The sequence below is a fragment of the Orycteropus afer genome, unplaced genomic scaffold (assembly GCF_000298275.1).
Source record: "Orycteropus afer afer isolate SDZICR_OR568_19922 unplaced genomic scaffold, OryAfe1.0 scaffold00263, whole genome shotgun sequence".
In the NCBI taxonomy this organism is placed as follows: Eukaryota; Metazoa; Chordata; class Mammalia; order Tubulidentata; family Orycteropodidae; genus Orycteropus; species Orycteropus afer.
In genome coordinates this window covers 388,286-415,726 of record NW_006921850.1, presented here as the reverse complement: position 1 = coordinate 415,726, position 27,441 = coordinate 388,286, and the positions used below count along the sequence as shown (strand labels likewise).

Below are 27,441 nucleotides of genomic sequence, written 5' to 3'. Positions count from 1 at the left end.
CAGCCACTCCTTGGAAGGAAAGTTGGGCAATCTACTTCCATAGTGATACCTACCACCCTCAGAAACCCAAGGACGGGTCACTGAGTCAGGTCTGACTCGACAGCACACAACAATATGACTTCTATGTATGTGCTTTATAAGGTACATAATATCTTTGTTCAGCAATAACGTACAACTTAATAAACACATCTACATATTTGTGGTTAAGCTCAAACTGTTTACTGATGAGGTGCACAATCCAAAGAACTGCTTCAGCATGTTGAATGGCTATGTTCCTGAGCTGCTCTCCTCCCTTGGCTTGAGGACATGGTGGCCTCAGTTCACTTTTTCCTCAACTGCTTCTGCTCTGGTTTCCATTATGTTCTCTTTTCACCCTGCCTCTTTCCTGAGGCTGTCACCATGAGTTCAGCAGGTAGCTCTCCATTTTTCACTTTCCCCAGTGACTAATGGTCCAATCAATTCTTATCAAAATGCTCCCCTCTTTACTCACCCCGGCAACTACTTCTCTCCCCCACAGCCTTATCTTCTGGCTTTGTGGTAGTTAAGGTTATATGTCATCTTGGCTGGGCCTGGTTGAGTGGCTGGGCAGCTGAATGTAGTTATTTCCTTTTGTGAGACTGGTAATTAACTCCATGGTGGAATCTACTGGAGCAGCTGAGTAGCTGCTTTAGGGATGTCGGCTGTTTCTAGTACATAAGAAGCAACTTTGAGAAAGGTCTCCAGCTTATAGCATGCTTGACCCCTGCATGTAGCCAAGTTGTTTTTCAACAGCCTGCTGTGCCCTGCCAATCTTGGGACTTCTTCTGGACTTGAATTAGTTGTCTGCCATGTTGTTTGGTAAAATTGGGACTATGTCTTTTTACTTGTCAACCTTGGGCTTGTCAGCATCAGCAGCTAGCAGCTGTCTGAGTGAAGAAAAGCCTCCAGCTTCACTGGACCAGGAGCACGAGGCAGAGCTGAAGCCCAAGGTTGAGAGGCTTTCACCCAGCCCCTAGAACATGGCACTTCGAACTCAGACTTAAAGCCTCCAAAACTATAAGAGAATAAACTCCTGTTTGTTCAAGCCATTTCATCTGTGGTATACATGCTTCACATGCAAAACTTTTTGTGTTTCCATGAAAGCAATTTTATCAGTATTATAATAAGAACTCATTTGCAAATGAAGCAGAGAAAGAACAACACTCTGATTTTTTAAGGAAATATATTTAAGTAGTTTGAAGACCATAGAAGCTACTAACATACTGAAAAATAATAACTGCTACAGTTCAAAGATTAGGATGTTTTGTAATTAGCATATAAATTATTTACATGAAAATAATGGGTTCCATTATTCTTAACAAAAATTCCAAATTAATGTGGATAATAAAATTGTACTGTTCTAGAAAAAAGACCAAAGGTTGAAAAAAAAAAAATCATATGTTCTAATATGTTCCTGATAATGGGTTACTGAGTGGCTTCAAGGAAAATTAATAAGCTACCTGAAAAACATCTTTTTATTTTCCCAAATAGACATAATACTCATTTTCCTTAAAAACGTCTGAGTGACCTACTCTAAGAGCCATGTCAGCCATCCCATACGCTCTCCGATGCCATGATATATTTACTACATAAATGTGGTGTAAGATGGTTAAAGAATCAGATGGCCTCCTTAAAGGTGTGCTATTTCTAGTTTCTCTATTTGAATAGTTTTCTAAGTATCTCAGCCTAACTAAAATACAACCATCAAATTGAAAGTTTCTGTCAGATTTCTAATATAAACCCTAGGAATGTTTATCCTGCAGTCAGTCAACTTACTTTACATGCTCCTTTGTCCAAGAAAGGATATCTGTGGTTGTCATTAGGTGCCTGTGAGTCAATTTCAACTCATAGCAATTCTACGTACCACAGAATCACTGCTACGTTTGAGCCCACTGTTGCAGCCACTGTGTTAATCCATCTCACTAAGGGTCATCTTTTTCGCTGACCCTCTACTTTATCAAGCATGCCATTCTCCATGGACTGGTCCCTCCTGATAACATGTCCAAAGTACATGAGACAAAGTCTTGCCATCCTTGCTTCTAAGGAGCATTCTGGCTGTGTTTTATCAAAGGCAGATTTGTTTGTTCTTTTGACAGAGCATGGTGCATTCAATATTCTTTGCCAACACTGTAATTCAAAAGTATCAATTCCTCTTTGATTTTCTTGGAAGGGATACTTACCCTTAAATGTGAGGGGAAAAAAATACAAAAAACCTCACTGCCGGCAAGTAGGTTCTGACTCATAATGACCCCTCTTGGGATTCTAAGGCTGTATCTCTATAGAAATAGACTGCCCAGTCTTCCTTCTGAGGAGTGACTGGTGGGTTTGAACCATCAGCCTTCTGATTAGCAGTCAAATGCCTTAGGGACTACCCCACACTTACCTGTAAATTGTAGTCCTGCAGAATTTTAACCAAGGAATCTCTCAAATTGGGAATCTCCATTCCTTCCTTAATACGGTGAATCAGGAGAATGGGGTCAACATGTGTGCCAATGTTGTTTAACAAGCCAGTAATAAACGCTATGGAGATACCACATAAAATAATGAGTAGAAGAGCAATGTACAGCTAGCAAGTAAGGAACCCAAATTCAAACCAACATTAGATTCTAAAGGTCATGACGTTTTCCATTACATATGCTTTGCCTCCTTTAAGATCTGTAAACTACTACCTTGTCGAGCTAAATTAGATTCCCAGATAAATATTCATGTAATTACCTTAATCTGAGATTGACGTTAATGACATTGTCCTCTTGTATCTCTAGTCAAAAGACAATCATAAAGGCAGTTTCTAGAATTTGCACATCTTAAAAAGGATAATAATCCTTCCTTCTTAAAAAAAAATGTGTGTGTGTCAATCTAAAACTCCTGCAGCTAATTTCTTAATCATTTCTGTATTTTCAAAAGAGGACTTGGGTTAGTGTTGGGGTGACTGCTTTTGTTTGTTTTCTTTCCAAAATAGCAGACGCAATGTAAATGGTCAAGGTGAAGGTCAATGAAGAACAAATGTAAACTCTTGTTTACTAGAGTATTACATGGGCAGGATAGAGAGACTAAATCCTACAATAGCCAACATCCAAATTTGGTCAACATGCAGGAACAATTATGTTTCCATAAAAAGAGACTAGTAAGTGCTATATACTTTCAAAATAAATACTCCTGGCTACACAAAAACCTAAGCACCCAACCCAAATGACATTTATTCAATTTGGTTGTTATAGGGAAAAGTATACTTTACAGGAATATATTTAATATTATCAGGTTCTTTATCCCGTTTGGGAAATGCAAAGAGATAAGGCTTCTTTAGAGGAGAAATACTAGAAATCGCTATAATGTACCTGACCTTTTATTATTTTAGATACTTCACCATATTTTTAGCCCAAAGTGTCTTACAAAAATTCCTACTCTAGATCTGACTGGCTGAGAAAAGTTGTCATTGTAGACAGCTTTTCTGCTTACGTGGTTTGTCGATGGAGTACAGAATCAGATCTTCCCAGAGTTCCCCATCATCTTGCTCCTTGGCAAATTCAATTGCTTTATCAACATCATGTAATTCCTCCATGATCATCTTCAGGGCACTCCGACTATTACCCATTCGGCCTAGGTGGATGCAGGATGTGAGAAAGACTTCATTTATATTTTAATATTTTTTTTAAATCAAAGAGCTTATCTTTTAATTTGTTGACAGTTTAAAAGCTAAGCAAAAGCATATTTTTGTGGTAATGTTAGCACTGGCTGTCTATAACATAGTGGCAAATGAATAACTTCTATTTACTAGGTATTTACTTTGTGCTGAGTACTCATTTACGTGCTTCACATGAATTACATCATTTAATCATCACTATAATGCTAAGAAGAACCTGCTATTCACATTCCTATTTTACAGAAGAGGAAACAGAAATATCAGGAAGATTATACTAAATGGCAGAGTCAGAATTAGAACCAGGGTGCCAGATTCCAAGTTGTAACTGACAGACCTGTATTTCTTATGGATGTTCACACTTTTGCACCCTGACATGGTTAAGACTTTAAGGCCTTGAAGCCATTCTGCCCTGTCAGGTAGTTTTGCAACATGGTTCCCCGATGCTATTTGTGCTGACTGCAAACTCCACGATCAGAGGGCAACCTCATCCCCTTCTCTCCCAAGTTCAAGGAAAAGCCTTATTTAACAACTATGCCTTTACTTGGTGATTATCTTTACAAATACTTCGCCCATTGCTCTGCTGGCATTTTAATATTTACATTAATAATTTTGGTGCATTTTTAATGCAGTACACGTAGAAAGTCATACTTCATGGAGGGCCAGCACCTGCAGGGCTGTGTGCTATCCCCCGTCCCTGCGCCCTGGCCTATGGAAGGAATTAGCAATGTGCATCTGCACATTCCTTCTTACTAAACTCAAACTCGGCCTAAGGATCTTTTTGACCCTTGGCAGCCATTATCATCTGATCCCAGTGGCTTGTGTATTGTAAGGCAAAATCCCACTGGATATCACTTCTGTAGTATTTTGGTTTTGTGGCAAATATGCCTAGTTTGTATTTTTTTAAAATTGCTTAATTAAGAAAAAAAAAAAGTGAATAATGTATTAGAAGCTCTGGTGATGGTGTGGTTAAAGCACTGGCTATTAACCAACAGGTTGGCGGTTCAAACCCACTAGCTGTTTCTCAGGAGGAAGATGAGGTAGTTTGCTTCTGTAAAGATTTTCAGCCTTGGAAACCCTAAGGGGCAGTTCTACACTGTCTTAAAGTGTCCCTATGAGTTGGAATTGACTTCATGGCAGGGAGTTTATAGGATATTAAAATTTTTATAAAATCATATTGTAGTTCTCTTTATAAGTTTCTCTACTGCTTCTAAGATAGTATGACATGAAGAAAAAAAATTTACTCCACTAGAATATTTCTTGGGGGAACACTGTATTTGTTTTGAAGACGTAAACCAATAAGCTTCTTGAGGCTGTGTTTAGCACCCCAAGAATATACTCAACTAATAAAACAGCCCCTAATGCAATTTCTGCCAAGGAAGGTAGGCCCTATGACTGGTTAGTCTTGGTTTTGCTGATGAGCCTTCATGATCTGTATATCCATAAACGGGGATAGAAGATTGGGATTATTTTTTATGACAGAGTTGTCACTTGAGGCCGAGTGCTGTATGAGGGGAGGGTGTAAAGTGGAAAAATCATAGAGGAGAAGGGCAGAGAAGTGATCCTGGTAAAATTCCTAGTATGAACTCTGTGCTGTGTGCTTGCTACGGGGTGTGAGATACAAACACAGACATACAGCTTCCTTAGAAAAGCTTCAGGAAAATCTACATTACTTTTGTGCAAGTGGGTCATTTAGGAAGAATGTGAAAAGATACCAAGTTCTGTGTCTGGGCATGTGCCATACAACTATCATACATGTGGGATAAGAGCCATAGGACAGAAGACAAGTGACAGTTAGTTTACAGTTAAAAAGTTATACACTCTCTCCAGAGTGCTGATATTCAAGTCCATTTCCTTCAGTTATTTTGGGGTACAATTTTTAAAAACAAAGATTATTTATTTTCTACTAATATAATAGGGATATATGCTAATTTTAATTTTTTAAAAAATGAACAATAAACAATTCAACCCATCTGAAATGTTTTAATGTTGTGAGATGTTGACTAATAGTTTTATTTATTGTAAATCGCTATGCTGTTTTAACAATATTTATTAAATAACTCTTAGGTCTCCAAGGTGCTGTGAAGTCTCCTTTCTTAATGTATTAAGTCAAAATAGAGTCTAATTTCATTGCTTTGTCTAAAGCCTATGTTCATTCTTACACAATTTACATCATGTTGTCACCTCGTTTCTCTATGAAGATCCAAATGAATAAAAGCTACTCACTCAGAAGATAAACTGTCTCTTCCACAAAGTTTCTCTGTTGACAGATCTCAAGGGCCTTCAATTAAGCAGGGTAAAAACGTTACTATGGGTTACCAAACAAGAACAAGTATTAGCAGACTCACTCAAATTGACAAGCTTGCAAGATTTTTTCCATTGCTTTCCTTTAAAAGCAAAACAAAGCAAAGCAAGTAAACAACAAGGCTCCTTAGGCCTTGATGGTAGCTATACTCATCCACTTCTCAGAAGAGGTATTAGACTCCACACAAATCAGTTAAAAACATGTTAGGTGATAAAAGCAGCTGATTCATATTTGAACCAACTCGGAATATTTTATGAGCAAAGGCAGAAAGCAAGATGCTGAAAGAATGGACCTGCGCCATCACATTTCTCTCTTCATGCTACTTTAGTCTTTTTCACAGTACTTCACGGCCTGAAATAGAGGCACTGGTTTATGTTGCCATCCCCACGAGAACATAACCTACGTGAAATGAAGGAGGAACACTGCTTTGTTCACGGTTGCATTTTCCCAGTACTGACCATACCAAATGCTCAATAAATATTTGCTGCATAAATAAATACATTTACTAGGGATATTTCCATTATCACCTCCCAGGGTTTAAAAGAGAGCTCTGTTCAAAGATATTTCCAATTGCCTCATATGCATGTGAGAGCTGGACAGTGAAATAAGGAAGACCGAAGAAGAGTTGATGCTTTTGAGTTGTGGTGCTGGCGAAGAATGCTGAAAGTACCATGGACTGCTAAAAGAACTAACCATTCTGTCCTGGAGGAAGTGCAGCCAGAATGTTCCTTGGAAGCAAGAATGGCCAGACTTCGTCTCACCTATTTTGGTCATGTTGTCAGAAGGGACCATTCCCTGGAGAAGGATGCCATGCTTGGTAGGGTGGAAGGTCAACGAAAGGAGGCCTTCAACGAGATGGATTGATACGGTGGCTGCGATGATGGGCTCAAGTATAGCAGGGATTGTGGGGCTGGCACGGGATCGGGCAGTGTTTCGTTCTGCTGTGCATGGGGTCGCTATGAGTCGGAAACGACTCGACGGCACTTAACAACAACAACAACAACAACTGTTCAAAGATCTGTCAAAAGTGAGAAGAAAAATTACATCACACTCCAAGAAAGATCAAAAGATCTCACATAAAGAGATGAGGGAGAGATTTTCTTGGATGCATAAAAAAAGACAGACTCTTTTTTAAAATAAATAATCCTTATTTATAAATTTATAAAATAAATTCTAAATGTTTTGCCATGTGAACTATAGGCTATGTGCTGATCACTTGTGGGAAAGGTTGGACAGAGATGCAAAGCTGACAGTAAAAAAAATGTTAATAATGATGATGAGTAAGAGGAGAACAGAGAAGAGGGGAAGGAGGAGACTTCATAGAAATGTAAGCAGCATGAGTCTTGCCTGAGGGAGCTCAGGGCCCAGGAAGATGACAGAGATGTGACAACAGACAGCTGTGTGATTGGAGGAGAATGACCAGAGGGCCGTGTGCTTAGCACAGGAACAGTGAACTCTGATGTGAGCCCTGTGTGAAAAGCTTCACAGAAGAGGTGACATCTGACCTAGGTGTTGTAAGATGAATAAGAAAAGTTCAACAAAGAAATCTTATCTCATACTCCTCCTACATAACTGTCCTATTAACGTTGCTCTGTTCGGATTAAAGCCTGGAATCTTTTCCATGACCTGCAAGGCATGGTGATGTAGACTTGCTTTCACTTCTGGCTTCATCTTACACCTCCTTCATCACTCCTCTGCCACAAATACTATGCACCTATGTGTTGGCCTTACTCCTCAGCCCCTGGCACACATTTCAGATCCCAGGTATATGCTCCCATTGCACCATGCACACGTCTTCACAACACTTCGTCATGCTGCAATTAATTACTCATTAATTATTTGTTGAACTTCTGTCTGCATGAACCACGTGTACTCTAAGCCTGGAGCTTTGCACAAAGCCTGGCCCATACTAGGTGTGTAATGTATATATTTATCTTTTTTTTTTAAAAAAACTGGACAAGCAGAGAAAGTTTTAGGAGGAAGATTACTGAGCTGCATGTTTAGAGTGATCATGTAAAAACAACCAGCTAAGGTTGTTTTAAAAATAAGAACCAAAGAGATAAACAGAAACGGAAGCTCTTTTGATTCAATAAATTATCTTGGGGAACAACAGCAGCAGCTAATTTTTATATTTTATTTTTTTGCCCTAAAATTTTTCAGAAGAGTATATATTTTAAGTCTGACTGGTGGTTAATAGCTAAAGAGGAAAATACATGCTGATCACAGACATCAGTGTAGCAAAAAATAACAAATACATTAACAAAGGGAAAATAACATTTTATTTTAGAATTTCAATGAAATTAGGATAGTGTTTCAAAGTACATACAATATTTAAATGAGGAAACAGGAATAACTAGAGGAAAACTGTTAATTTCATTATTCACAAGATTGATTTAAAAATTAAGTGGCAGAATTATCTAGCTGTCTCCTAGTTTCCTTTTCTCACTTTTTCCAGAGCAATACAATTTTCACTGAGTGTATGTCTGCCTAGAATTAAAAAAACAAAACAAAACAAAACAGCAAAGGAACATCTCCCAGCCTCCACAGTGGGTGGGGAGCTGCGTGATTAATGTCACCAAAAGGATGAAATAGAAATATGGCTTCTGGAACCTTCCTTAAGACTGAATGTGTGTGAACTTTGCTTTTTTATTTTCAGTCCTTCCATTCAACCTGCTACTGCAAATAGAAATGCACTATCTTGGGTCACAAGGTCAAAGCCATAGAAGGTGGAGTGACAAGAGAAAAAGGGCCCGGTTCCCTGATCCCATGACATGTCACATCAGTGAGGCCAATACACCAGGACTTCCACATGACATGAAACTAAACTGTTACACTATTAAGGCACTATTACAATATTTTGGGATTTTTAGCATTCATAGCTAAACCCAATCCTAAACACAATCCTTAACTGATTTGGTGATTTACCTGTCTCTATATGATTTTGGAAGCTCTGGTAGCATAGTGGCTAAGGCACTTGACTGATAGCCAGAAGGCTGGCGGTTCAAACCCACCAGTCACTCCTTGGAAGGAAAATGGCACAATCTACTTCCATAGTGACACTGTCTCGGAAACCCAAGGAGGGGTCGCTGTGAGTCGGGTCCAACTTGATGGCACATAACAACAACAACAACAACAACAACAACATGATTTTGCCAGTCTATTCATCGTTATAAACAATGAAACCTTCTTACCAACTCTTAGTCTTCTGCAGTGAAACTTCCCCAAAGAAACAGGATACACATGTGAGAATCTAAATTGTAAGAAATAAAAGACCCAAAAATCTGAAGGTAGCAGACCTGGGACTACTACAACAAATAATTATTGAATAACCAATTGAGTACCTGGATTTGTGCTCAGTGCTGGAGGTACAGGTAGAGAAATAACTTATGGTTTAGTGGGACTGTGTCATTCACAGGTAAAGGGAAGACTGTAATACATCTGGGTAAGTAGGATGTTTGAAGAAAGAGAGAAAAGGAGGGGGTCTATAACTCAGCTGCAGAGCAAAGAAGTTGCAGGATTATGTTCCAGGAACATCTTCCTGGGGAGGGTGGTATTTGAGAAGATACCAAAAGATGAATGAACAGTTGTAGAGTGAAAGTTCCAGCACCACCATCCATCTAGGATATTCACTTCTCCAAGCCTCTCCCCTTAATCTGTAATGGGGGCATGTTCAAGAGGGTAGTACAGAAAAAAGCACTTAGGAAATTAAATTGTGAGAATGAAATAAGAGAACTAAAAAGGGATTTATAAGTGTCAAATCACAAGCAAGCATTAGCTTACATTATTATCAGCAGGATTTGTTGTTGTTGCTGTTATACGCTGTCGCGTCAGACCCGACTCATAGTGACCCCTCCTTGGGTTGCCAAGGCAGTATCACTACGGAATAGATTGCCCAACCTTCCTTTCGAGGAGTGGCTGGTGGGTTTGAACCGCCAGCCTTCTGGTTAGCAGTCAAGTGCCTTAGGCACTATGCTACCAGAGCTCCCTATGCTACCAGAGCTCCCTATCAGCAGGATAGCATATGATAAATACCAGTCACTAGCATTAGGGAAAACAAACCTCACAGTGGACTTGTGCTTGGCAACAAGACTCAACAGGATCACCAGAGGCAAATTAGTTCAGAGGGCTACCTGACAGTGGGCCCAAGGGGTTGTGGAAAACAGGATAGGGGCTCTGGATGTAAATAATTTTTTTTTTTATTAAGTTTCTTAAAAGAAATGTGATGAATTAACTGGAAAAAGCACTTGATATGTTTAGAAGTCAGGTGACCTAATTTGCTATCTGTTGTAGTTCTTGTTAGGTGCTGTAGAGTTCGTTCCAATTCATAGTGACCCTATGTACAATGGAATAACACACTACCTGGTCCTGCACATCCTCACAATCATTGCTACGTTTCAGCCCACTGTTGTAGCCATTGTGTCAATCCATCTTGTTGAAGGTCTTCTTTTTCACTGACCTTCTACCAAGCATGATGTCCTTCTCCAGGGACTGGCTTCTCCTGATAACATATCCAAAGTACGTGAGACAAAGGCTTGCCATCCTAGCTTATAAGGAGCCTTCTGGCTATACTTCTTCCAAGACAAATTTGTTCATTCCTTTGGAGGTGCACAGTATATTGAATACTCTTCATGAACATCATAGTTCAAGTGCATTAATTCTTCTTCAGTATTCCTTATTCATTGTCCAGCTTTTGCATGCATATGAAGCAACTGAAAAATAGCATGGCTTGGGTCAGGTGAATGGCAGTCATCAAAGTGACATCTTTGCTTTTTAACAATTTGTAAAGAGGTCTTTGTCAGCAGATTTGCTCAGTGGAATGCATCATCTGATTTCTTGAGTGCTGCTTCTAGGGGCATTGATTATGAATCCATGTAAAATAAAATCCTTGACAACTTCAATCTTTTCTGTGATTATTATATTGTTTACTAATTCAGTTGTGAGGATTTTTTTTTTCTATGTTCAGGTGTAATCCATACTGAAAGCTGTAGTCTTTGATCTTCATAAGTGCTTCGAGTCCTCTTTGTTCTCAGCAAGCAAGGTTGTGTCATCTATATATCACAGATTGTGAATGAGTCTACCTCCAATCCTGATGCTGTGTTCTTCTTCATATAATCCAGCATCTCAGATTATTTGTTCAGCATATAGATTAAAAGGATACAATCTGGATGCACACTATTTCTGATTTTAAACCATGCAGCATACCCTTGTTCTGTTTCAATGATTGTCTCTTGGCCTAGGTACAGGTTCTGCATGAGAATAATTAAGTGTTCTGGAATTACTACACTTGAAATGTTACCCATAATTTGTTATGATCCACACAGTCCAATGCCTTTGCATAGTCAATAAAATACAGGTAAACATCTTTCTGGTATTCTTTGCTTTCAGCCAAGATCCATCAGATATCAGATATGATATCCTTTGTTCCATGTCCTCTTCTGTATCTAACTTGAATTTCTTGCAGTCCCTGTTGATGTACTGTTGAAATTGTTCTTGAATTATCTTCAAGAAGATTTGACTTGTGTGAGATATTCATGATACTGTTCAAAAATTTCCATATTCTATTGGATCACCTTTCTTTGGAATGAGCACAAATATGGATCTCTTTCAGTTGGTTCGTCAAGCAGCTGCCTTCCAAATTTCTTGGCAGAGGTGAGTTAGCATTTCCACCAATGCATCTGTTTGTTGAAACATCTCAAGTGGTACTCCATCAACTCCTGAAGGGTTATTTTTCACCAATGCCTTCAGTATACCTTGGAATTTTTCTTTTCAGTACCATTGGTACTTGATCCTACACTACTTCCTGAAATGACTGAACGTCAACCAATTCTTTTTTTGTAAAATGACTGTGTATTCCTTCTATCTTCTTTTGATGCTTTCTGCATTGTTCAGCATTTTGCCCAAAGAATCCTTCAACAATGCAACTCAAGGCTTGAATTACTTCTTCTGTCCTTTCAGTTTGAGAAATGCTGAGCATTTTCTTCCCTTTTTGTTTTCTAATTCTCAGTCTTTGCACATTTCATTATAATATTTTACTTCCTTGTCAAGCTGCCCATTAAAGTCTTCTTTTCTTTTCATTGAAACCTCTTTTACTTCACCATTTCTTCCATTCAAATTACGTACTCTATGTTTAAGAGCTAGTTTCAGAGTCTCTTCTGACATCTAATTTGGTCTTTTCTTTCTTGTTTTTTTAATGACCTTTTACTTTCTTCATGTATGATGTCCTGATGTCATCCCACAACTTGTGGGGTCTTCAGTCATTAGTGTTCAATACGCCAAATCTTTTCTTGAGATTGTCTCTAAATTCAGGTGGTATATAGTCAAGGTCATAATTGTACTCTTGTGGACTTTTTTAATTTTCATCAGCTTCAAGTGTAACTTGCATATGAACAACTGATAGTCTGCTCCTATTGGTCCCTGGCCTTGTTCTGACTGAAGATACTAAGTTTCTCCATGGTCTCTTTCCACAGATGTAGTTGGTTTAGTTCCTGCATTCCATCTGGTGAGGTCTATGTATATAGGTGTCATTTATGTTGTTGAAAAAAGGTATTTCCAATGAATGAGTCATCAGTCTTGCAAAATTTTATCATGTCATCTTCTGTGTCGTTTCTATCACCAAGGTTATATTTTTCAATTACTGGATCCATCTTTGTTTCCAACACTAGCATTCCAATTACCAGTACTTATCAATGTATCTTGATTGAATGTTTGACCAATTTCAGACAGCAGAAGTTGGTAACAATCTTCAATTTCTTCCTCTTTGGCATTAGTAGTTGGTGCATAAATTTGAATGATAGTCGTATTAACTGGTTTGTTTCCCTTGTAGGCATATGGATATTACTGCTCTTCTATCAGTTTGTTATACTGTGGTGGTACGTATTGCTGTGATGGTGGAAGCTATGCCAATTGTATTTCACATAATTGCAGGGTCACTCATGGTGGGCAGGTTTCAGCAGAGCTTCCAGACTATGACAGCCAACGAAGAAGGATTTGGAAGTCTGCTTAAAAAAATGGCCCATGAAAACTTTATGAATAGCACTGGAACACTGATTTAGTGTCAGAAGATGAGCTCACAGGCTGGAAGACAGTCACAATACAACTGGGATAGAGTTGTCTCCTCACAATAGGGTCAACCTTAATAATGTAGATGAAGTAAAGTTTTCAAGATCTTCATTTGCTTAAGTGGCACAACTCAAAATGAGAAGATACAGCTGCAATACCCATTAATAATCAGCATGTGGAATGTACAAAGTATGAATCTAGGAAAAATAGAAGTTGTCAAAAACAAAGTGGGATGCATAATGATTGGTATCATAGGCATTAATGAGCTGAAATGGACTGGTATTAGCCATTTTGAATCAATCATATGGTCTACTATATGAGGAATGACAAATTAAATTAAATAGGAATGACATTGCATTCACTGTAAAAAAAAAGAATATTTCAAGATCTTTCCTGAAATACAATGCTTTCAGTGATAGGATAATATCTATATGCCTACAAGGAAGACTAGTTAATGCGACTATTACTCAAACTTTTACACCAAGCACTAATGCCAAAGATGAAAAACTTTAAGATCTTTTCCAACTTCTGCAGTCTCAAAATGTGCTATCTAGATTTACTATCTAGACTGTACTAATCACCAGTGCTATAAAATGAGAGTATGATTTAATATGTCCTTTCTGATATTAATATTCTACAATTCTTTAAAACAAGTGTAAAAGTGAAGCCAAGTGTCCATGGAATGGAAAATTACTAAAGAGATTCTGAGTAAGGAGTGATAAAGATCACTAAAGATATACATGAGGGAAAGCTTGGTGGTCCATTAGAACTCTTGGGAATGTCAAGGTATGAGTTAAGAAGGAGTAGGTCTGATGAAAAAATGAAAAGATAGGATGGACATACGACATAGCAAACAACAAATGATATCAACATGTTATAGCCTTTGTTGTTGTTGTCATGTGCCATCGAGTCAGACCCGACACATAGCGACCCCTCCTCAGGGTTTCCAAGGCAGTATCACTACGGAAGTAGATTGCCCTATCTTCCTTCCTATAGCCTTTAGTCCAGAAGAATTCTAAGAAAATGAAAGTTCTGAGGAGTAACTACAGAAAACTCTAATTAGCTGAGGGGAAAACACTCAACTAAGGGGAGAGAGGAAAGTCAATGTGGGAAAGAAAGTATCAAGGAAGCAGCATGAAAAGGAGCTGCATCTGTGTTGTTGCTCGTGTTTTTCTGCTGCCGATAGTGTCTTTATAGTAAAATTCTCTCTTTACTCATAGCCATTTCCTCTCTACTATTATCCTGGGTGTGCTAAATATTTCAGGAGATGACAAAGTCCTTCTTCCTTTGAAGGCACTAAGCATGAAGGGGCTAGTCTGCAGGGCCATTACTGGTCTTTAGTTCCTCCTCTTGAACTCAGTCCTCAGACAATTTGCATTTATCAAAGTGTCTACTCCTGACTATACTTCCCTAGTCTGAACAATGGTGTTTATGCTGTTCAAAATAGTGTATTACTAAAAGGTATTCATAAATAAATTTCATAACCAAAAAACCAAACTCACTACTGTCAAGTCAGATCTAACTCCTAGAGACCCTTCCTTGGGTCTCCGCTCTTGGTGGCGTAATGCTTAAGGCATTTGACTGCTAATCAGAAGGCTGGAAGTTCAAACCCAACAGCCACTCCTTGGAAGGAAGGTTGGGCAATCTACTTCCATAGTGATATTGCTTCGGAAACACAAGGAGGGTTGTTATGAGTCAGATCCGACTTGATGGCAATGTGTTTGTGTTATCACTATGGTAGCAGATTGCCCAATCTTCCTTCCGAGGAGCGGCTGGTGGGTTTGAACCGCCAGCCTTCTGGTTAGCAGTCAAATGACTTAGGCACTACACCAAATTTCATAGTGGGTGTTTATTGACACTTTCAAGTGCCACTCAAAGGTTTCACACAGAACCTTCTCCACTTTTCTCAGACTTATAAGATGTCTGAAAACATGCTCCTCTCAACCTATAAGGACACTTTCCAGTTTGGTGGCTCACCTGAGCTGTCCAGGACAGTAGCCATTTGTTTTATGTGATTATTTAAATTTAAGTTAATTAAAATGAAAGATATTTCAAATATCTTCAAATAGTTGCAATATTTCAAATACTCAGTAACATATGTAGCTAATGGTTACCATGTTGGACAGTGCTGATAAAGAACGTTTCTGTCATTCCAGCATGTTCTGTAGAACAATGATGGGCTAAACTCTTATATGATACTATCAAAAATGACAACCCACATGGGAAGGGAACGTCTAAAAGCAAGTGTGAAAGAAAGAATGGTCTGGAATGCAAGCAGATGTGTATCACCAAGCTCAAACTTAATTTGAGTGTCAGAAATTTAAACTTCAGAGATTTTGAAATGCTTTGCAACTGATTTCTAACAGTATCTTAAAATTATCCTCTTCTCACAAATGAAAAAATACTCTAGAAAACACCATGAATTTTGAGTAAAGTATAAAATCACAGGATTTCTAGTTCACAAGAGTTCTCTGTTATTGACACAAATGAAGCATAAATGCAGTGTTCCCTTATTTTAGATTTTCGAATGTTCTGGGCCACAGTGCTCCTTCTAGAGGGAGGAGAAGGGAAACAGATTTTTGAAGTCAAAAAACACCACCCACACCCACACACACATGCACGCACACACACATGCACGTAGATGAAAGACATATAGAAAAAAAAAACAGTAATAAAAATATAAGGGAAATGATAGAATATGAATAAAAATAGTATTTTAATTCCCCTTTTCCTGTTATGTATAAAGGAAGGAACAAAGTCAGAAATGTGTAGAGTAACTAATACAAACCTCATCAGTGCTAAATTAAATAATGATTTCTACACAGCCTTGGCCCTGGCATCTTTTATCCAATCTTCTTCACTATTTAAAATGAGTATCTATAAACTTTGCACCTCTAGCTTTTTTCCTCCAAATTCATAAACACTGCCACCTTGTGAATGCCATTAGGTATGAGGGAGATCATAAATGCAGGTATAAATTTGCCAAGCTGTAACACTAACTTTTATCTCCTCTAGGCATAAGCAAATCAGATGTGCAAAATGTAAACTAGTGCCCGATGCTGACTTTTGGAAATTATAACAGAAAGGATAGGTTAATAGTTTAAAGAATTATGTTTCTCAGGATACTCACCATATTAAGGGTATACCTTTATTATTGCTGTTGTTATTGTTATTATTTTAATTAATATTTTAAAGCTGGAAAATTATTCCTTCCCATAATGGAAACAATAATGAAACTGAAGTTAAGAGATGCAGGTTGTGAATCTTTGATCCTCAACTTATTAACTGTGTGTTACTGGCTGTTTTTTTTTTTTAAACTCCCTAAAACTCATCTGGTTATGTATAAAATGATTCTATCCAATTCATTGTACTTTTGTAGAGACAAAATGAAATGAGGTACTTGAAAGCATACTGCATATTTGAGCTCTGGTGGCACAGTGCCTAAGGCATTTGACTGCTAACCAGAAGGCTGGGGTTCAAAATTAGCCACTCCTCAGAAGGAAGACTGGGCAATCTACTTCCATAGAGATACCACCTTGGAAACCCAAGCAGGGTTTGCTATGAATCAAATGGACTCAACGGCAGTGAGGTGTTTTTTTTTTTTTTTTTTAATAAAAGTATAAAGGATTTTTATTATTTCCGTAATTGCTATAAATAAAAAACCTACACCTACTGCCACTGAGTTGATTCTGATTCATAGTGACTATATAGGACAGAATAGAACTGTCCCATAGGGTTTGCAAGGCTGTGAAATCTTTACAGAAGCAGACTGCCTTATCCTTCTCCCATGGAGCAGCTGGGTGAGTTACAACTGCTGACCTTTTTGACTAGCAGCTGAATGAATGCCTTAACCGCTTGTGCCAGAATGGCTAACTGCAAAAACCAAACCAAACTCACTGCCACTGAGCTGATTCCAACCCTACAGAATAGAGTAGAACTGCCTCATAGGGTTTCTAAGGCTTTAAGTCTCTACAGAAGCAGACTGCCTCATCTTTCTCCCACAGAATGGCTGGGGGGTTAGAACTGCTGACCTTGTGGTTAGCAGCCAAATGCGTTAACCACTACGTCACTAGAACTCCTTCCTAACTGCTATAGTTGTACGAATTCCTAAGAACTCTGCACATCCTTCAGAATGAAAAATTTCATAAAAGCTTATGACTAATTTTTGAATTTCAAAGTTGTGGTGATTTTAAATCCTGAATTCTGGCCCCTGATAACGATGTCCATAAAAAGCTTTTAATGTGGTGCCAAGGTCTCTACAAAGTTTTGGGCCAAATACTATGGATTATAGAGATTTCAACCAGTTGCCAGTTGGGAGTCATTCCTTCCTCTCAACAGTTATCCCATCCCAGCAAAGGCAGACAACCAGAAAGGAGGAAGGCATAGCTGTTATTTCACCTGAACTGAATTATCCAATGTGTTTGAGATAACTTGCTTTAAAACTGGAAACATTTCCCTTTTAAAATAAATCCTCTTAAGCACCCATAACAAACAAAAACAACAACAATAGGCTAAATAACCTACAAACTTTTCTGAAGTATGGATCTCTTTGGGGGTGGCTAGGCATTAGAATTTTAAAGTTCTTAATTTTATATTCAATTAGGCAAAAAAAAAAAAAAGTCACCTCATATCTCATGACCTTCACTTCACTGCTAATACACTTGGCCTTTGATTGGGAAAAAAATGTACTTGTTATTTATCAGTTAGTACATATGGTAGCTTTTGCATGCTATGAACAAACACAAAAGGAATTAGTTTCTAACATGATTAAGTGTAAAGAGAATTCCTGTTTCTAAAGAGAAAGGAATGAGATCCATCATGAGTTAGTAAGGCATGAATATCTCCTTTAAGACAGCTTTGGGTATCTCAGCAAGGACAGATTGATATGTTTTCTGCAACCATATAGATTTCTCACAATCACTGACAAATAATAATCTCTCATGAAGAAGTCTCATTTAAGGAATTCTAAAAATGTGAATTATTGACCTGATATTTCACAATGGTCTGTTTCTACAATAACCATCTCTAATCCATTTTATTCAAAATTCTCTTTTAGTAGAAAGCAAGAGATCACTTAAAAAAAAAAAAAAAAAAAAACACTGTGTTTACAGCATAACTGGTGTCAGGATGCTTGTGTCCTTTTATATACAATTTATTTTCAGTGGAGCAGAATAAAAAAAATTCTAAAAGGTCTACTCAAAGGCTCTAAGTAAGTTCTATGTATGAGAAGAACCATGTGCTTGATCCTTGAAGTGAGGATGGCCAGACTTCATCTCACCTACTTTGGTCATGTTGTCTGTCAGCAGGGACTATTCTCTGGAGAAGGATGTCATGCTTGGTAAAGTAGAAGGCCAATGAAAAAGGGGAATGCCCTCAATAAGATGGATTGACACAATGCCTGTAGCGATGGGCTCAGGTATAGTAGAGATCATGAGGCTGGCACAGGACCAGGTAGTGTTTTGTTCTGCTGTATACTGGGTCGCGATGAGTTGGAGATGATTCAAAGGCACATAACAACAACAACGTGAGTTTGTACCAGCTGGACTCTTTGCCATGGAATTGATTCCAACTCATGGTGGCCCCATGTGTGCAGAGTAGAATTTCACTCCACAGTGTTTTCAAGGTTGTAACCTTCTGGAAGCAGATAGCTAGGCCTTTCTTCCGAGGTGCCTCTGTGTGGGTTAATCTAAGTGCTTAACCACTGTGCCGCCAAAGACTCGAGACACGTGCAGGACTGTCGTTTTCTACATGTCCTCCTTTTGAGCGAAGTAACGTATCTTCCAGTGCTAGATCAGGGCTGACAGTGTGTGAGGAACCTGGATATACTGGAATCTGGAGTGTTTTTTCTATGTATCTTGTGTTTAGTGAATGATGAAATGAAGTACATGATGGCTGTAAGTCACTCACATGTACATGGCTCTATCTGGGAAGGCCGACTGGAAACAGCCATAGCCTCTCTGATAGCAAATGCTGTTCAAAACGTAAGATAAAAAGGAGGAGCACTGCTCAAAGAGTAAGATTATCATTCTTTTTTATAGATTACACATATTACTCTCTTAACAACAAGGTTAGGTTCCAAAGACAAGTCATCATGCAAAACTCTGCCTTATGTGAAAATGGAGGATGAGAACATCGGATCCAAAATGCAGGATGATTACATCATTACAAAACTGCCAAATTATACCATTATATAACTGTCAAATTATATCATAACTGCTGAAAAACTGAGAATCATGGCCCAGCCAAACTGACACAAAATCATCACAGCCAGTGTTACTCTAGCCTCTCACCTCAGTGTTTGCTACTGCTAGACATAGTTAAAAAGCAACAACAACAACAAAAAAACAAACTCAGTGCCGTGGAGTCAGATCCAACTCATAGCAACCCCTCCTTGGGTTTTCAAGGTGGTATCACTACGGAAGTAGATTGCCCAATCTTCCTTCTGAGACATAGGTTGTTAAGGTGCAAAACAGTCAGAGTAGCGAGACATAGGTTGTTAAGGTGCAAAACAGTCAGAGTAGCTTTTTTTTAACTAAGGCTGAAAATGAGGAGCTCTGGTGGTGCAGCGGGTAAGGTATTAGACTGCTAACCATAAGGTCAGTGGTTCAAACCCACCAGCCGCTCTGCGGAAGGAAGATGGGGCAATCTACTTTGGTAAAGATTTATAGCCTCGGAAACCCAATGAGGGTTTCTAATAGTCAGAATCGACTTGACAGCAGTTAGTTTAGCTTTTGGTTAAGGTTGAAAATGCAAAATGTTGGATAACGAGATAGTTGTTAACTGAGGAGCAGATACATAGGATTCTAGTGCTAGAAGAGGTGAATATCTGCTCTTATTTTTGGAGACAGGTAATAAATTCTTAGGAAGAAAGATCTGGTAATATACTCCAAAAATCAGCCGATGAAAGCCAAGGGGTCACAACAGATCTGTAATCTATCACGGCGATGGTGCAGGACCAGTGTTTCACTCCGCTATACCTCATGGTTGTCATGAGTTGAGGGCCACTGTGATACAGATAACAACAACAACAGCAGCAGCAGCGTATTCCTAAACTTACTCTTAAAATAAATGTCTTAGGGCCTCAAATATAAAATGCTGATGCGTTTCATAAATCACTATTCAGGTAAGAAAATTCTTCATAAACTGTAGGCTTTAAAAAAATCCATTGAGTGAAAATTGGTTCACAGTTAAATCTATAGGCTTAATCATAGATTTCCATGGGTTTAATCATCATGGGCTGAAGAAGTACCTATAAAAGATGTGAGTATGCACAGACTGTAAGTCACCAATTATTGTCTTTATACACATCCTTTCATGAGTCAAATATGCTTTCTTTTTTGATATGCAAAACTGACTTAAAATATTTATTTGGTCATCAGAATTTAGTAAGACATTTACAGATATTAGACAGCACTCCAGGTGGTTTGAAGAACTGTGGGAAACAAAACAACTGGCCTTCAGACTGCCAGTTACCAGTGTACATGCACAGTAAGTACTATACTTTACTTTCAAATAGCAGGTTTATAAAGCTAATTAGTCCATATTTAGTGCTAACTAGGATCTTGTATGTCTTCATTTATTCATTCATTCACTCACTATGCACAAAAATTTATTAACTGTCTAATGTATGCTGAAAGAATATGGTTAAAGCATTCGGCTGCTAACCAAAAGTTCAGTGGTTTGAATCCACCAGATACTCCAAGGGAGAAAAACAAAGCAGTCTGCTTCTGTAAAGATTTACAGCCTTGGAAACCTTATGGGGCAGTTCTACTCTGTCCCACAGAGTTGCTATGAGTTGGAATTGACTCTATAGCAGTAGGTAATGTGTGCTGGGTTTGCTAAACAAGTAAGACAAGCTCCTTGTTCTTGAAGAATTTACAGGATAGTGAGAAAGAGAGACTAATAAACAGAAAATTATAGTGAAAAGTAGTAGGATAGAGAAATACACATGGCAGTTATTTAAAACAGACAGGGTACTGGATTTAAATTATTGATCTTGGCTAAGCAAACCTGATTCCTGACAGTTACTCCCGTCTGACTGAGGACACAGGCCCTGACACTGTGGTCCCACTGTTATCCTGGTACCTGACTCAGACTCCTGATGATTTTTTTTTTTTTTTTTGCTTGAGGGCTGATTATGAGTCCTAGAGGCTGGATTAAACCTTTATCCCAATTAAGCTTGTCACAGAAATGCTTGAGCTTCTCATTCAAATGGAATCAAACACAACCTCCACTTCTCATCAAAACATCCCAGCAAAACCTACTGCTTTGAGAGCACCAGTCTTCCCTCTGAACAAAGCAGATGAGCTAAGCAGAGATTGTAGGAGTAGAAGGACAAACCAAGTTCCAACAACAACAGCTTTTCAACCCAAAGTGTTTAAGTAGGGGAGTCTGTGACTTACCTTTTCAAGTGGGCAATGGGTACTCTCTCGGAGAAATGGAAGTAAGTTTGGCCGATCATATTCTGCATAAAGGCTGATCTGTTTTTCATGATAGCGCTGCCCCTTATGATGGTCTCTCTTGAAAAGCTTATGTAAATACTAAAAGGAACAAAGGATAAACCACGAAGATTAAAATAAGAAAATGAATCTCTAGGTAGCATTATTATTTTGGGTCTAAACAGCTTTCATGAGTGGTCAAGGGAGAAGCAGTTTTCAAAAACCATCTAAAGGTAAAGAAAATATGCAAAGATAATGATTTTGTGGAGCAAGGAGAGTCTGGCACTCTCTAGAACAGCCCCAGTGACCTGGCTGTACCACTTACCAACCATGTTACCTTGGGCAATTCACTAAGCTCTCTGTGACTCTGCTTCCATATCTGCAAAGAGTTTACTGGACGGTTGTCAGGATTCCATGAGTTACCATTTGTAAATCATTCAGAACTATGCCTGGCATGCAGTACAGTAAGTACTACAGATGTTCACAGTAGTAGTTGTTACTATTGCCATTATTTACTTTGCCTTAGAACGAACATGCCTGGTTAGTGCTCTTCCTACATCAGAAAAGGTCTCTTCTTTTACACGAAAGTAGGTAAAGTCCTGTGTTAAAGCACATGCTCTTGAAAACTGAAGCGGCAGGTGCTACCATTAATTTTCATACATTCTGCAGCTTCTCTTTCTGAAGTCTTATTGGTACCTATGCTTGCAATGAAATGATGCCTATACGCCCTCACTGCCATTGAGTCGATTCCAACCCATAGTGACCCCTTTTGGGTTTCTGAGGTGGTAAATATTTACGGAAGTAGATTGCCTGGTCTTCCTTCTATGGAGTGGCTTGTGGGTTTGAACTGCCAACCTTCTGGTTAGCGGTCAAATGCCTTAGGCCCTCTGCCACCAGAGCTCCTTGCTGCCTATACTAGTAACATCAAAAACAAACCAGGTAAGGAATAATTAAGTGGAGATAGCAACAATATTAACTTATCAGCAGGTAAACTGAAAAAACCAAACTCACTGCCATTGAGTCGATTCCAACTCAAAGCAACCTCCTTTGGGTTTCTTAGGTATTAAATCTTTATGGAAGTAGACTGCCCAGTCTTCCTTCCATGGAGTGGCTGGTGGGTTTGAACTGCCAACCTTCTGGTTAGCAGTCCAATGGCAGACATAAGTAAAAATCAAGCACAGTATAGGTGTTCTGAAGCAATTTTCAAAATGCATTTCTTATCTAGTGGTCTGAAAAAGTTAATGGACCTCAAAGGAAGTGAATAATTCACTTTCTATTTGCAACAAGATTAACTATCAATATATTATGCAGAAGTAAGAAACTGATGTTCAGTATTTAGTTAATGTTAACTGTAAACAAAAGCTCCACATGCCAATGGAAGTGGGAACAGCTTAATCACATATTGAGTGGTTGTTTGCAAATACCTTGGTTCATAATCACAGCCCTAGAAGCTGAGATTAGAAATGAGCTAGCTAATTTTGACTTCTGGTGTTGTACGTATCTGCTAAATAAGCCTAACCATGACATATGCACATTAAGACCACTCCTCAGGTTAAAGGTGCACATCATCCTAAGGCAGTAAGAGGAGGTCAGAGTAATCAGACTGAACTCATCTGTGGACCAAGGCTCACATACAGCCACACTGGTCTGATGAAAGACTCCTGCCCATCCTGACCCTGGGGTTCTACCATGGGCTGTGATAACACAGTGCTGTTTCCCAGAAGCACAAACAGGATAAGGAGGCTCTGTCATCTCGAATTTATAGAGACATTACGTTGCCTGATGGGGGAGATGAGCTATTTCAGTGTCAGCTCTGCCACCACTGCACAATAGCACTAATTACACTGTCACATAGACACCTACTGTTCATAATCCTGTCTCAAGGCTAAAGTAGGCCAGAAATCATTGCTCTATACACAAATTCCCAAGGTGTCCAGCACAGAAGAGCCTTGCTTGGAAAAGCAGGTAATCCTAAGATTGCTGAACAATAACAATACAGCAATAGCATCTGCATGACCCTTGAGCAAAAAGAGTATCCCCACATGCCTATCCTGGAGTCTTCAAAAGTTCATGTATAAAACTGACATACAAAGAAAATTCTCTATTCCCTAAGCCTCCTTCTGGGTATAAAAAGGTACAAAAAGATACAAGTGTACTCACTGTGTTCAATACCCCTAGTTATATTGGTATAATCTCACTTTCATAGCTAGTTCAGAGTGAGGGACAAAAAATGAAGCTCAGCTCTTACCATTCTGTGGTCCCAGACATGGATCTGTTACATGGTATTTCCCTGACACAAGGACTTGATATCTACAGTGTACATATCAGAGTACTGCCTTTTGCTGTGATTTACACCATAATTACAGTTAATGGTAACTACAGAACAAAGGTGCTTACTCCTTGGCACTGTATGATAGATACCACAGTAATTAATATGATGACTTTTTTGTTGTTGCAATTGGACTATCAGTTGAAATTTAAGTGCCTCATCCATAATTAATTCCTCAGATGAACAGCATATACTACATTTTAATAACTGCAGAATACTGTTTGTGGGCAAACCTCCAACCTGAGCATTAACATCCTTGAGGAGGCCACTCCAATACCCTCACACCAGTACTGGAAGTTGGTTTGCCTGAATAGTTAGTCAAAAGTGCAAAAGAAGACTGTCATGCTCACCAAATGCTGCAACTCTGGTCGGTCTTCTAATTCGTCCACAACTTTCTTAATCTATAGAAAAAAGATTTCAGATATAGAGTCATGAGGACACAAACTAAGAAGCAAAATTATCTGATAAACATCCTTTTTCTTTATGGCTTAGTGGCCCTGAACACTCATCTGTTAACAGCCATAAAAACAAAAAGTACTTACTGAAATTTTATCTTCATTGTCTAAAAGCATGTCAACAGCTTTCTGAAATATAAGAAATAGCCACAATCATTGCAATTTGCCATGTAAGAGGAGAACATTAAATACATGTATTGCATACATCATGACAATTAAAGGTAGAGGGCTTATTTTTCCATACTTAAGATGGTCCTGAGGTTTCAAATGGCACTAAGTGAGATTATATTTATGTAAGTATGCATTCAAAATACGTCTCAATTTGAGGTCTATGTTTTGCATAGTAATAAAAAGGTGTCTTGCTATAACTTACTAAGCATAAAACATCTCGAATACCCATGTTCTAGTCCCCTTGATGTCAAAGATACCTTCACAAGTTCTCATGTGACACTCCATAGTTAAAAGTGTCTCACTATCACTGTCAAAGAATGAGCTTTTCTTCTGGCCACTTGAACCGTGACCAGGTCACCTTGTGAGTTTCCAAAGATATAGGGAGCTGGTCTTGTGTAAAGAAGAGGGGAAGAGCCAGGAAAAAAAAAAAAAAAAAAAAGTTACCTTAGTTTCATAACCATATAACATTCATGGACTTATAGAAGGTACTTTATAATCTTTATCTTTCATGAGGAGTCCCTGGGTGGTCCAAATGGATAATGCACTTGGCTGCTAACCAAAAGGTTGGCAGTTTGAGTCCATCCAGAGGGGCCTTGGAAGAAAGGCCTGGTGAACCACTGCTGAAAAATCAGCCATTGCAAACCCTATAGGGCACAGTTCTACTCTGACACACACAAGGTATCTAGGAGTTGGAATCGATTTGACCAACTGGTTGGTTGGTAACCTTTCTGAAACACAAATTGTTGTTGTTGTTGTTGTTATGTGCTGTCGAGTCAGCCCCAACTCATAGCGACCCCTCCTTGGGTTTCCAAGGCAGTATCACTATGGAAGTAAATTGCTCAACCTTCCTTCCGAGGAGTGGCTGGTGGGTTTGTACTGCTGGCCTTCTGGTTAGCAGTCAAGTGCTTTAGGCACTACACTACCAGAGCTCCTGAAACACAAATTAGACAGGGTTTATAACAAGAGGTGATGAGAAGCCAGCCCACCAGTCTGAGTGAGTGAGCTCATGTAGGTCATCTGTGTACTGCTCTTGACTCTGATACTACTAAGCAGTTGGCTCTAAATATGTCTCTTTTTTTTGCTCTGAAATATGAGTATGTTAAAATAGATTATCCCTGTGATCTAATCAGGAAACTATGATGCTTTACTTTTGACTCAGAATCTTGAATACCAGTTAGTTTCAGTTCATTCATCTTTTTTCCACAATAACATATGTAAAAGTCGGCTCTCGAGACACATGGAGGCAGGGGTAGGGACACAAGGAAAGATCAGATATAGGGGGAAACAGAATTAATTTTTATATAAGCATCTCATCCTCTTAATCATTTTTTGCTAGAGAAGCAGAACCTCTGTACCTGAGCATCCTCAGAAAGGCACTAATTCTTTGTGGAGCCGTGATCCCTAAACGCTTGAGTCATTCAGCATCAACAATGGGCTAAAAGCATCTTTTTAAAAGAGGTAGTTCTAGCACCAATCTAAATTAAGTTTGTAAATAATAAATGATACCTGAAATAAGGTAAAATATAATTGAAAAATGAAAGTAGCTCTTTTGAAGAGTTGTAATGATTCTACTCTACAATTTATCTAAAATTTCTAGGAGAAACTCTTTATTTCCATCACCAGTGTGTGTCATTAGCTTCCTTTACCAAAAAAATAAACAAAATTTCCCAAAACACAGACAACTCATATCACTTTATCAGAGTTACTGTGAGGTGTGAAACTGAGTCCCTTCATCAGTCACGGGAAACACTATGCAAATTTGTTCAGTAATAAAATGACATAGTCCATATACCTTATACTTGAGCATCAACTGAGACCAATGGTTAACTAACTTCTTATGTTAAATCCATGAATGTCAAGAAGTAAAACCACAATGAATGGCTCAAAAAGTAAACTTACTTATAGTTTCATTCCAGCACATACAATTAAGAAGGTTAAACGGGCCAAAGCATATGGCTTTTTTCTTTGTTTCTCTGAACTATAAAAAATGCTCTAAAAAAGAATTACTTACACAACTCTAAAAATCTCACATCAAATTACGGTTGCTTGAAAGGATTCCTGAATGCTGACAACTAAGATAACTAAACATCTAGCAAGCGCCAGAGTGTTCTGAGCATAATTAGCATACAGCCAAACTATATGATCCATCATCCAATCTAGCATTTATATGGATGTCTAATTACTAACATCTGAAGTAATAAAAATAATTTATCACTATTAAAATAAGAAACACATTACCTCTGAATCAAAATCCATTAATAAAACAATTTTATCCTTGATAGAACTGAAAAGATTATGCTTATGGATCAACTGGAAAACATCTTTATGTCTTAATGTTAAGTATATTTCCAGAGCATTGCCATAGTTTGTGTCATAGGTGTACCTGGTAATATAAAATTGATTGCATTAATGTTCGTCAACAGTTCTAATAATAAAATTAAAAAACACAGGGCATGTTTCATAAGATTAAACACTGAAAAACCTGTCTTAGAAAAATTAACTGTATTTGGAAAAATGCAGGCATACCTTGGAGATATGGAAGGTTGGGTTCTAGACCACTGCAATAAAGTGAATATTTCAATAAAGCAAGTCATGTGAATTTTTTGGTTTCCCAGTACAAATAAAGGGAGCTCTGGTGGCATAGTGCCTATTGCATCTGACTGCCGACCAGGAGGCTGGTAGTTCAAACCCACCAACCAATCCTTGGAAGGAAGGTTGGGCAATCTACTTCGGTAGTAATATCACCTTGAAAATCCAAGGAGGGGTTGCTGAGTTGGGTCCGACTTGATGGCAGTGTGTTTGGTTTGGTTTGAGTACGTATAAAAGTTATTTTGTACTATACCATAGTCTATTCCTCGGAAGGAAGGTTGGGCAATCCTACTTCTGTAGTGATACTGCCTCGGAAACCCAAGGAGGGGTCGCTATGAGTCGGGGCCGACTCGACAGTACGTAACAACAACAACAACAACAAATTCTATTCCATTGGTCTATGTGTCAGTCATTGTACCCATACCAGACAGTTTTGACTA

General features: G+C 38.5%; 1 protein-coding gene across 1 annotated transcript in view; it reads right to left on the bottom strand.

The window, feature by feature from the left end:
• The window catches only part of VPS41 (VPS41 subunit of HOPS complex), a 284,325-nt gene that overhangs the window by 25,576 nt on the left and 231,308 nt on the right, over nt 1-27,441 (bottom strand). The window contains exons 18-24 of the mRNA XM_007950103.1: nt 26,651-26,795; nt 24,329-24,370; nt 24,137-24,187; nt 21,422-21,559; nt 5,882-5,936; nt 3,475-3,615; nt 2,402-2,538 (exon numbers count right to left, since the gene is read on the bottom strand). Coding sequence (XP_007948294.1) covers nt 2,402-2,538; nt 3,475-3,615; nt 5,882-5,936; nt 21,422-21,559; nt 24,137-24,187; nt 24,329-24,370; nt 26,651-26,795 — 709 coding nt within the window. The remainder of the gene's footprint in view (nt 1-2,401; nt 2,539-3,474; nt 3,616-5,881; nt 5,937-21,421; nt 21,560-24,136; nt 24,188-24,328; nt 24,371-26,650; nt 26,796-27,441) is intronic.